Source organism: Daktulosphaira vitifoliae, unplaced genomic scaffold (assembly GCF_025091365.1).
Source record: "Daktulosphaira vitifoliae isolate Bord-2020 unplaced genomic scaffold, ASM2509136v1 Scaffold_2, whole genome shotgun sequence".
NCBI lineage: Eukaryota > Metazoa > Arthropoda > Insecta > Hemiptera > Phylloxeridae > Daktulosphaira > Daktulosphaira vitifoliae.
The window spans coordinates 28,141,675-28,153,346 of NW_026099573.1; the positions used below are offsets into that span (position 1 = coordinate 28,141,675).

The following is an 11,672-nucleotide window of genomic DNA, read 5'->3' on the forward strand; positions in this document are numbered from 1 at the left end:
TTTTTTTTGCTTCATTGTGCATAATAACGTTACACTGAATTAAAATTTCCAACTATTGTATGGTAATCAGTATACTTTGATAATTAAACTTCACCACGTTTTTTCATTTTTGTAAAACTCAATTTTATTCTATGAAATTTAATGCATGAACAGATTATTAATTACGCACTTAAAAATTTAGAATTTATTACACATTATGAGTCCTAAAAATCAAAAAGTGGTCTTGAGTAATACCCTTTACTACATATAATAAATTTAGAACAGGTAAACTTTAAATTCATACTGAAATTTTTCATGATGACCTTTATTTTTTGGCTAATAATTAATTTCTAACTTCTCTTCTTCTTCTTCCTCGCCTGAATCCCAACTACTTGGGGTCGGCCACCCATATTCTAAACTTCCAATTGACACTATCTCCCACATCAGCTATCTTGATATCGCATTCAATAGCATCCCTCCATCTCTTTTTTGGTCTTCCTCTATCTCTTCTTCCTTCAACATTCATTTGTATAACTGTTCTTACAGCTTCCGATTCTTCTCACTTCATAACATGACCAAACCATCTAAGTCTATTTACTCTCATCTTATCCACGATTGATGCTACACCTATACTCCCTCTTATATGATCATTTCTTATCCTATCTTCTTTAGTCACTCCACTCATCCATCTAAGCATTCTCATCTCTGCTACACTCATTTTCTGCTCTACTTTCTTATCAACTGCCCAACACTTTGAACCATACATCATAATTGGTCTCGCTACAGTCTTGTAGAATTGACCTTTCAGCCTCATTGGAATTCTTTTATCGCATAAGACACCAGACGCTTCTCTCCAGTTCAACCTCCTTACATCCTCGTCAATACCACCGCTATTTGCCACAACTGATCCTAAATACTTAACTTTCCACCTCTCCAATTACGTCCTCGCCTATTGTCACTAATATTCTCATTTCAATCACCTTGTGTTCTTCTTTATCAAACTCGTACTCTATATACTCTGTCTTACTTCTACTTATTCTTAAACCCTTTTCTTTAAGAGCTGATCTTCACACCTCTAGCCTTTAATTAATTTTTTTCCTATTAACACTATATCTGTACTTCTCCTTGTATTTCTCTAGTAATTTCATCCATCACTATAGAAAGGCTTAAAGCAGAATTTTGGTGCACTCCTTACCCTACCAACTCTTATATCTTCTGATACTCCTACACTTTTTACCCTGGTACAAGTGCCATCATACATATCTTCTATTATATTAATGTACTCTCTTGGGACTCCTTTTCTCATTAATGCTAACTTTAAAACCTCTTTTGGTACTCTGTCATACGCTTACTCCAAATCTATAAATACTATACAGCTTTTTCTTCTTTTCCCTAAACTTTTCTATTAGTTGCCTCACATAAAATACTGGCTCCATTGTTGATTTACCAGGTAAACTGATTTTTAGATACCGATGTCTCATTTCTTATTCTCTTATCTATTACCTTTTCCCAAATTTTCATACTATGACTCATAAGCTTTATGCCTCTATAATTTCCACACTTCTGCATGTTACCTTTACCTTTAAATATCGGCACCATAATACTATTCCTCCATTCATTTGGAATTTTCCCTTCTAATAAGATTTTATTTAAAAGTTCCTTCAACCACCTATGCCAACACCACCTAATATTTTCCATACTTCTACTGGCATTTCAACTGGTCCTACTGTTTTATTCTTTTTCATTGATGCCACAGCCTCCCATACCTCTTTCTCACTAATTAAATTTACCAGTCCCTTATTCCAATAATAATAATATTTTAATGACTAAGTTGATTAATAAATAAGTTAATTTTATTATATTGTTTAAATTAACTTTAATAATGTATAAAAAATAATAATTTAACAAAATATAATTGTACTCGAGATATAGGCCACCTTCACTACAATTTTTCATAATACAGTAAAAAAATTAAACATAAAAAAAAAAATCATACAATATGGTATGGCTTTTTAATTAAATTATCAAAACTTAGTGCATAAGTGTAAAATTAGGCAGTAGACGAATCTTGGCTGGCCCCACTAATAGCTGTAAACAATGTACGGCTGTCACTTCCAGGTGACATACAGGTTTGTACTACATCTTGCCACAATGTATCATCTTCTACACAATCTGATAATTCACGACACATTTTTAAAAAATTTTCTTGTAACACATCTTGGTATTGTGCCTGATCTGACATAACAACTATTCGGTTAAGTTTCAAAGCGTCAAAACATACTCGAATAAATTCTCTAATAATAATATAAATACATAATATTACTAATTTATCGATACACAACTGATAGTCAAACTTTTTGTATATACCTAAAAATTTCTTTGAGCTCGCGAACTTTGTCTTGACACATATCATGTACTACATGTGGTTCCAAAAAAGCTCTTGCATAAGCTAATGGCCCAGCATTTACTTGAACACAGACACTACCCTAAAATATTTACTATTTTATAAAATTCTCTTTTAATTTTTGAATTGATTGTATTAAATGTAACTAATAAATATGACATACATATATTGTACAAAAACTTGTAAAAATAAGATTTATAATTTTTATCAAACATACTTGAAGTCTCAACTGTAGCTTTTTGACATCAGTTGGCTGTGTTGATACAACTTGTCTTAATTCATAAATGCGTTGTTTCATTTCATCAATAGCAACTTGAATTGGTCCTTTTTCTATCTCTCGTCTGCTACAAACTCTTAATCTTTTCTTTATATAAGGAAAAGTATATTCAGCTAAATAAAAAAATAAAATATTAGTTTTTACTAAACATAAATGGAAGTTTTTATTCAATTTACTCTTTATAACTGTTTGACGTTTCCATTGATCTCTTGGACCACTTTGTGATTGACCACTGTTTCCTATCGTAAAAGGTGTTTCAAATACAAAACTATCAATATTATGATTGCGTTCAAATTCTGAAACAAACTCATTTTCTACAAGTAGTACATCTTCCCCACTATAAGGTACAACATGAGTAATTTGTATGTAAGCAAATTTGGTATCCAACTCTGAAGCAGAAATCTAAAATTTTGTCAAATTAACAAAATAAATTATTTTCAAATCCAAGAAAAAAATAAAAATAAATAGTCAGTCTTCAAATACATATAAGATATATTTGAAAGTAGTAATGTAATAATTTGAATTGCACTGATGCTATGATATATAATTTAATAATAGATTAATTGTATCTACATTTCTATCTTTCGAGTAAGTTATTTTTATTTAATGAACTTCTTTTTTTTTATATTAAAATAAATCAAAATTACACTCTAAACATTTCCATTTTCCCATTATTACAAAATTCGAGGAATAAAATAAATATATAAGCTAATAGTTTAGTTGTAAAAGACAGTTGTTAAAATTTTTTTTAATATTCTCATGCATTTACCATACTAGAATCCATTATTATTTTAACATTTTCACGTCCAAATTTATTACCATATTGACATAATAATCGTTCAGATACATCTGATAAAGGAGTAAGCTTAGGTTCTTTGTAAACATATTCCACACCATGTTGATCACCAAAGTATGCCTGTATAAATAATTTTGACAAAAATATATATATATTTTACAAAACTATCATTAAAATATAGACATTTTATTTTACTTGGCCAAATAAAGTAACTCTATAGTAACGCCCTAGCATTCTACGTCCAGATTGTCGAGCTATCACTGCAGCGTCATAAGCATGACTAACAGTTCTGTAACAATCAGCTAAAGCACGGTAATCTCTTTGTTTTTCATAAATAGGAATTATGAGCTTGTATAATTCTCCAAAACACTCAAATAACTCAGCTCGTCGTAAACTGGGAACACATGCTTCCAACCGATCTAACAAAGATTTTTCTCCATAAAGTGTATCATCAGACCCAGCACTACCACCAGAGTCTAATTGCAAACCTATTTCATCACAAGCAATGTTTAGAGATATTTTTGAAAACGCTTCCGCTCCCCAATCTTGAACACATTTTAACTTTCTATATTGGGCAATTAGAGCTGCTATATGAAGTTGACAACAGGCAGCCTATATATTATAATATATATAAAAATTACCATTGATTTAGAACATAATATTTGTTATGTTAAAAATAAAATTAATAGACTAACTTCAGAAAAATCTCCATTTTCTTCATGATTTCGAGCCATTGTCTGTAGCCAAGTCAGACGCAATTCTGGAGTAGAAGCATATGAGTTAGCTAAGCTGTGCTGAAGATCAGCAAGCATTTCAGGGTCATGGTGTAAATCTTTCATTCGAGCTGTAGCCATTAGAACAGTTCTAACACGTCTTGTCAAATCTTTTACTTGAACAGGAAAACCTTAAAAGAATTTTGAATATAAATTTTGTTTTTCCTTATCATATATGTATTTTTATTTGATGTCCATTTTTAAGTCTCCTGTGTGCCATAGACTTATGTAATGGAATTGAATCTCGGTACATGCCAAGATAAATATATTTACTTATTAAACATATTAATAGAAAAATGGGCATTAAAAATGTATAAACAACACAATATATATTTCAAAAAGAAAAAAATATTTAAAAATAAAAAATAATTTTATTAATAAGACAGTTTGAAAAGATAATTATCACTCATTATATTATGAATTGTTTAATAATTCAATTATTTCATAATTATTGTTAAATAAATTTAAAAAATTTACTATCAAAAATTTCACTAATTAATATCACAAAAAATATACCAAAATTATTTTAGTCCATAAGTCAATAAAAAATTTAGATTCAACTTCTACATACCAGTATTTTTCATTGCTTTATCACTGTTGGCAAAGCTATTTATCAACGAAAGGCTTTCTTGAAAACGTGTATTGTTGAGGCCTTCAATGTTCATATCACCCAATAATTGAGAAACTGATATTACTGTTTGCAAATGAACACGTGTTATGTTGGAGGATGTGAGCTCAAAATTACTACGCATTAATAAATATAATGCAGCACATGATTCTTGACGTACTACAGTTGAACGGCTATTGCAACCACTTAAAAGTTGTGAACAAAGCTTTCCAACTAATTGAGCAGTACCTTTGCCAAAAATCAAATTTTATAAATTCATACAATATAGGAAATAGTTAAGTTTTAATATACCTTTAAACAAGATACAAGAATAATTATTGATAAATGATCGAAGTACAGCAAATACATGTACACTGACAGAGGTTGATTGAGGAATACTTAGGAAAGCAAGATGTACAGAAAAAACACTTTCCATAACAGTATTATCGCCACTATGGGTCATTAAAGTATCTTTAAAGTGCATGCAGTAAGACGAAAGAGCATCTAATGATATTAGTGCAACTTCTGCTGCGAGATTTGCCTCAGATTGAGCCTGAATAGCTAAATTATCTTCACTTGTATAACTATTATCTATTACAATAAAAATGAAATAATTATTAAGCAACATTTTACTAATAATTTTGTTTAATACCTTTTTTTTCAACACGACCTATACTGCCAGTTCCACTGCTACCTATGAGTGTAGTTTGAGTTGGTGATGTTTGATGTTGATGTAGTAATTTTTCTATGTGAAAATCAGAAGGTGGCTGCATACGCGCAGGTAAAGTCATAGCCTTTTTAGTTGTTGATCCCAAAATAGGTTGATTATTATCAGTAGTGTGAGAGTTAACTGCAGCTGTAGCTATAGCGGTAAGTTGATCACGACCTAAATATTGAAATTCTTGTAAGCTCAATCTAAAAATTAACCAAATATAAATAAGAATCTTGAAAAAAACAACAATAGACAACTGACTCAATTATTTTGAAGAACGCTACTGTATCCTGTTCTGAACAATAACGCCACCAAGAAACCAATTGATCCTTAGACAAGTATTTCAAAACAAACAAAAAACAAAGAATCACATCTTTGACTTCAGCTGCTTCAAATTTACTAACTGCATCCATTGTTAGATGAAATGTCTGTGTACCACTGACAGATCTGGAATGTTGGTTATTACCTCCATTATAGAAAGTATCCGATAAATTTGAGCTTTTTCTTATTGCTGTATCGTGAGAGAATACTGAAAAGGTAGTTTGATCAAGCGATGATGAATTAGAGCTGATACTTAGTGTAGACTCAGTTTTACTCTCATCAGGTTGTGGTTGATCTTGGTTATATAATAATTTTTTTGATGGTGTCACTAAATAATAATTATAATACATAGATAAGTTGTACTTGGAAATTAAGCATGGTATAATTATTCTTACAGTGGCTTGCAATTGCTGCAAAATAAGTAGAATCTCTTAAATTGATTGACATTCGTGAATTAGAATCAGAAGTTAAAGTACTGGGCCTAAGATAAAATATTTTATGTTTTATTTGAGTCAATTTTATACAATATGTTTATTAAATGTTGTTTACCTAGTTAAAGGCAAATTAGAATGTCGAGACATAAGTTTTTTTTGTGTTGTAATTTTTTTACGGTAATCTAAACGACTAACATTTTCTAGAACAATTCCAAGCCAGGGCAGATATAATGATGCAATTCTTGCCATTTGACCCTAAAATATGAAAAAATATGGTATAAAAGTTTATAATAATTAAATTATATATCTTTCAGGGTAAACACTTTAAGTATTATGGGTGTGGAGAACCCATGACCTCGAGCTTCTTTCCTTTATAGGAAAGGAAAGCTGATTGTAGGGCTAATAACCCAACAACATAAAATACACAAGAAACTACAAAAGAAGCCTTGGATAAGGAAGAGAATTGGACAACAACTGGAATCGGAAGATGGTACTTGTAGTATCAGAACTTTAATAAAAAGGGTATATTGCACTGTATGTTAGACACTATTTAAAAATACAATGTTACTTTATTAGCTCTACAAGTGATAAGATGGTCCCGAGAAAGCAACATAAAAAAGAATGATGAAACTATTTTCTAGTGTTATAGGAACGGAAAGTTTGAAAATGGAGTAGGATTCATAAAGATGAGAGTATCCTTTCATTAATCCTAATGAAGAGATTGGCTCCCTTTGCTGATGAGATCATTGGAAAGTACCGATGTAACTTAAAGATAGAAAGAAAGCTATGATTAACTTTAGTATACCAAAGAAATATGTTGATATGGTTAAACTGTGCAATGCATGTAGTTTTAAAGAATTATCATTGGAGTCTTATATTAACTTAGTATTTTGACAGGATGATGCCTTATATCCGACACCATTTAACATAGAACTAGAGAAGGTCATAAGAGAATTAAGTCAAAGGCAACTAATTAAGATGGTTCGTAAAGAATCAATATTTATGGTATGTGGACTCCCGCAGTGGAATTCGTAAAGATCAAAGGCTTAACAACCCCCTAGACCCTAGTTAATTCTGTGAAGGTGGCAACACGTACCACTGTTCTTAGTCGATCATGACTTTGGTTAGTTGAGACCGGTAGGCCTGGGCATACCTGCTTGCTAACAGTGAATAGGACCCCTTAACCCAGCCTTACCAAGTGACAGGATTGCTAATTTGTTACAAAGTAGTTAGCCGAAAGGTAAAGTGACTATTGGGATCCTCTAGAGCACCTGGCGCATCACAGAGTGTACAGCCTTATTACAGTAATGAGCTCTGCTGTGAAGCTCAAAAACTTGAGTTTTTCAACAAAACTAAAGTAATAGATAAATTAGAGCCAAACATTAAGACATGTAACATTTTAAATAAGGTTTAATATTAAATAAATAATTGTATTGTATGAACATAAAACTTTCAATTCTACATTTTGCTAAGTGATAAAATTTGAATTAAAAAATAATAACAAGAGTTATAATAAAGCTAAGTAATACAAATCATAATAATTAACTTACTTTTGATTGATAACGATCATCAAGCTCATGTTTGGCCAATAAATCACGTAAGCATGTTATAGCTGAATGTCTATATTCATGCGGTGAACTAAATGAACTAACTATTTCTCGTAGTAAAATTGCTGTAAGAAAGTGATGCCGACAATACTCTTCAGACATGAAAAACTGAGCGTTTGGTGACCAACCTTGAGGTGTTTGACCATTTTGAACAGGTAAATTAAAAGACACATAATGTTCATGAGATAGAATTACTCTCATAAAAAGTAGTTTAGCATTTATCACAAAAGTTGAATCACATGTAGATAGACTGCTCACATATAAGTTAATCAATTTTAAGACAAATCCTCGATCCATAAAAGTCAAACATTTTTTTAAAAAATGAGCTGAGGCTAAATTTAACTTAGAAACTTGAGAGCTCATCTCTTTGTGTTTGTTCATGACATATGGCAAAAGTACATTAATAATCATGTGTTGAACTCGATCATGGTATTCTGCTGAAAACCGTTCATTGCGTCTCATCTATTAACATGAGTATAATTTGAATTAACTTCATAAATTTACTTTGTTAAATATTTACAATACTATCTTTTTAATTTTAAGATAGTAAAAATTACCTGATCCAAGTTTAGTATTAATCGTATTGAAAGATAGTTTAGAGTAAGGTGGTAAATTGACTAAATTATTATGAAGTCAGTGTTTTACCCCACCGTCTCAAGTTTATTATCAAGAAACCTTTGAAAAGTTTTTGGATTATTTAATAAAATTAATTTTTGAGGCATATTGTTTCATATTAGAACAAAACTTTATTAAAAAAAAAGAAAAAACCAGAAAAATTTGTTTGATATGATTAAATATTAAAATAGATATAAAAAATTATTTCTTAGAATATTATGGTATTTTATCTTATTTAAGAAATTTTACCTTAGAAATAATATCAATGAGTTACCTTTATTCTAGTTGAGGCTAGCAAGTATTGAGCCATACTCTTGATAACAATTTGCAAGAAGAAATTTGAATTAACTAGAAACTTATTAATAAGTAAAAAATCTGTATTATCTGGATTTAACAGGCCAGGTAGGTGAATAAGAAGTTGATCATGGACAGTTTTATTGGGCACATTCGAGGTAGGTGTAGTAAAAACATACTAAATTTATAACAAAATAGATAAAACAGATTACATAAATTTTAATTTCAATAAACAATTATGATAATAAATTAATAAATAAATAACTAAATAACTAATTAACAATCAATTTATATCTTAGCTAAACATGTATCACACACTTCTTGACAATTTTGGGAGAGATTGTAATATTTATGATATATAGTTCTTCAATAACTAAACAAATATATTGGACTATTCTAAATTTTTATGCCTCATAAACAGTATCCAGTGTCTACAAGATGAGATTAATTTATATAATAAGTTTTATAATTGTTTGAAGATTATAAATATATATATATATATACATTATTTAGTCAAAAATAATTAGATTAAAACATATTTTTCATTGTAATAAAAAATTACTAAATAAATTTGATAATGTTTTGTCTTTGTTCTGCAAGAATAAATAGTATGTTTTCAATGAATTTTTAGCTTTGATGTGAAATTGTTAAGATAATTAATTTTATTATGTTGTTTTATGGCTGTTTCCACTTTTTCTCAGCTCAAACAAGACCAATTATTTACAAAAATATGTAAAGAAAATTACCTCATTTCCTGTAAATAGACAAAATCCACATAAAAAGTATAATTTCAAAGTCAGTAAATTTTGATGTTTTAAAAAAATTATATTTAAAACAAATAAATCAAAACAATTTTTTATTATTTCATAAACTTAGATATATTCCTTTCATTAAGTATATATTTTTTGAAAATCTACCCGATACCTGCACACAGGGGACATTCAAAATAGTAACTTTTGAAAACTCTTATATCTATAAATATATATCTTAAATTAAAGTTTATACAATATACTTTATTTATTTTGAAAAAAAAAAAAATGTTTACCTTAAGACATGTTTTATGATTCAAACCTAGATTTAAAGCTTGAAAAATGCGCACAAAAATTAGAATTTTTCAACTTATTTTTTGGAAATTTCTCGGAAAACATAACAAAAATTTTTTTTCAAATCAAAAGTATAGAATATTTTATTTTCAAAAAAAATTTTTTTTTAATTTTAATTGTTGTTAATGGGTGACTTCTTATTAAGTTTACATGTCATATATTTACCCCTATATTATAAAAAAAAATGTATCGATTGTTTATGAAAAAATAAAAATAAAAAAAAATTTGAAATTAAATGTTTTATAAAATTTATTATTTTTTATAGCATAAATTATAGTATGGTATTTATTTTTAAATTATTTATTTAAAAAAATAATAATAAATAAAAGTAGCCTACTATCTAAACTGAAATTAATTTATCAACATATATTTGTACAACATATATTATATGAAGACAAAATTTTCAAATCTTTTTTATTATTTTATGATATCAAAAATGAGACAGACTTATTTTATCTATATTGCGAAGCTAAAAATTTATATATACGTTAAATAATAATGTAATATTTATTAAGTACTGTCTATTACCTTTATGTAAATATTTAAGGCTTCACAACGACCTGATTCTTGAATAGAATCTACTAAATGTACTAATAAACGTATAATATTAATAGCAATATCATTGCTTGTTGTAAGTGACAATAAGTTGAATAGTTGGTTGAGTAACGTTGGCAAGAAATTTATAACAGTTGTTAAATGGATTGCATGTGATGCCTATTATTTAAATATATGAAAATTATATTATATTTTATGTTTTTATTATTATATTATTGAAAACATATCAAAATTTTAAAAAAAAGTTGTTTTTTTAATTTTTACCTTCAAAATTTTACAAGTCTCTGTTTCTGGAGGTATAATGCTTGTAGTTTTACTATTTTCCAATCTTTCTGAATGTAAGAACAAATTTTGCATATGAATATCTGATGAATAAACACTGGATAACAAATGGAACTTGAATGAAAATAATAACTTTTGTCCATCAATCCAATTAATTTCTGGACCACAATACTATAATAAAAAAGATTAAATTTAACAGTCATATATTTATATTTAAAAAAAAAAATTATAATCTTACCCCTTGTCCAAGTCCTAAGGGTTGTACGGATAAATATCCTGCTGGTAAATTAATAGCAACAGGTAAAGCCTTCATGTCAATATTAAGTCTACAAAAATGAATACTAATTTCAATGTAAGATACTACACTTTTATAATATCTTTAAATTTATAATACTAGTAAAAATACTGTCGTACGTCGGTAGTGCCCCAACGTAGACACAAAGGTTTATTAAAGTTTTATGTGTATATATATAGACGACGAGTTCGTCGTCCGAGCTCTTCTCGAGTCCTCCCGTTGGATAAACTGATCAGCCCCAATCTCTCTAATTAGTGGACTACTAAAGGGGTAGATTTTAGACCCATCAGCACAGTCTAGCTCAAAAGTAGCAGACTGAAGGGTGGCTCCTTGTCAGCCACCAGCACAACTACCTTTTTACTATACCCACTAAAGGACGGTTAAGCCCAAACACTAGCCAGCTCGTACACTAATTATTAAGATTGACTAAAGGACCAGCAGTCCAACCTAGACTCTAGCCGCACACACACACACAATTTCGAGATCACCGTGAATATAAAATATTTGCGCTAAGTCCAGATTTTTAAATAGTTATTTTATTTACGAAATGTATCAAACACAAAGTCAAATATAATATAATAATTTAACACAAAAATTAATTAAATCTTATAAAAAAAA

The 11,672-nt window shown here is 28.9% G+C and overlaps 1 protein-coding gene across 4 annotated transcripts in view; it reads right to left on the reverse strand.

Moving 5' to 3' along the window:
- Positions 1-1,818: 1,818 nt before the first annotated feature.
- The window catches only part of LOC126898697 (dedicator of cytokinesis protein 9), a 28,123-nt gene continuing 18,269 nt past the window's right edge, over positions 1,819-11,672 (reverse strand). For all 4 annotated transcript variants that reach the window (XM_050672984.1, XM_050672983.1, XM_050672986.1 and 1 more), the window contains 18 exons: positions 10,998-11,085; positions 10,742-10,930; positions 10,451-10,636; positions 8,800-8,997; positions 7,854-8,372; positions 6,419-6,558; positions 6,265-6,350; positions 5,810-6,197; positions 5,489-5,751; positions 5,149-5,427; positions 4,801-5,085; positions 4,152-4,360; positions 3,652-4,068; positions 3,430-3,576; positions 2,837-3,062; positions 2,601-2,773; positions 2,347-2,465; positions 1,819-2,273 (listed from right to left, as the gene is read on the reverse strand). In XM_050672984.1, coding sequence (XP_050528941.1) covers positions 2,030-2,273; positions 2,347-2,465; positions 2,601-2,773; positions 2,837-3,062; positions 3,430-3,576; positions 3,652-4,068; positions 4,152-4,360; positions 4,801-5,085; positions 5,149-5,427; positions 5,489-5,751; positions 5,810-6,197; positions 6,265-6,350; positions 6,419-6,558; positions 7,854-8,372; positions 8,800-8,997; positions 10,451-10,636; positions 10,742-10,930; positions 10,998-11,085 — 4,156 coding nt within the window. In that variant the 3' untranslated portion in view covers positions 1,819-2,029. The remainder of the gene's footprint in view (positions 2,274-2,346; positions 2,466-2,600; positions 2,774-2,836; positions 3,063-3,429; positions 3,577-3,651; positions 4,069-4,151; positions 4,361-4,800; positions 5,086-5,148; positions 5,428-5,488; positions 5,752-5,809; positions 6,198-6,264; positions 6,351-6,418; positions 6,559-7,853; positions 8,373-8,799; positions 8,998-10,450; positions 10,637-10,741; positions 10,931-10,997; positions 11,086-11,672) is intronic.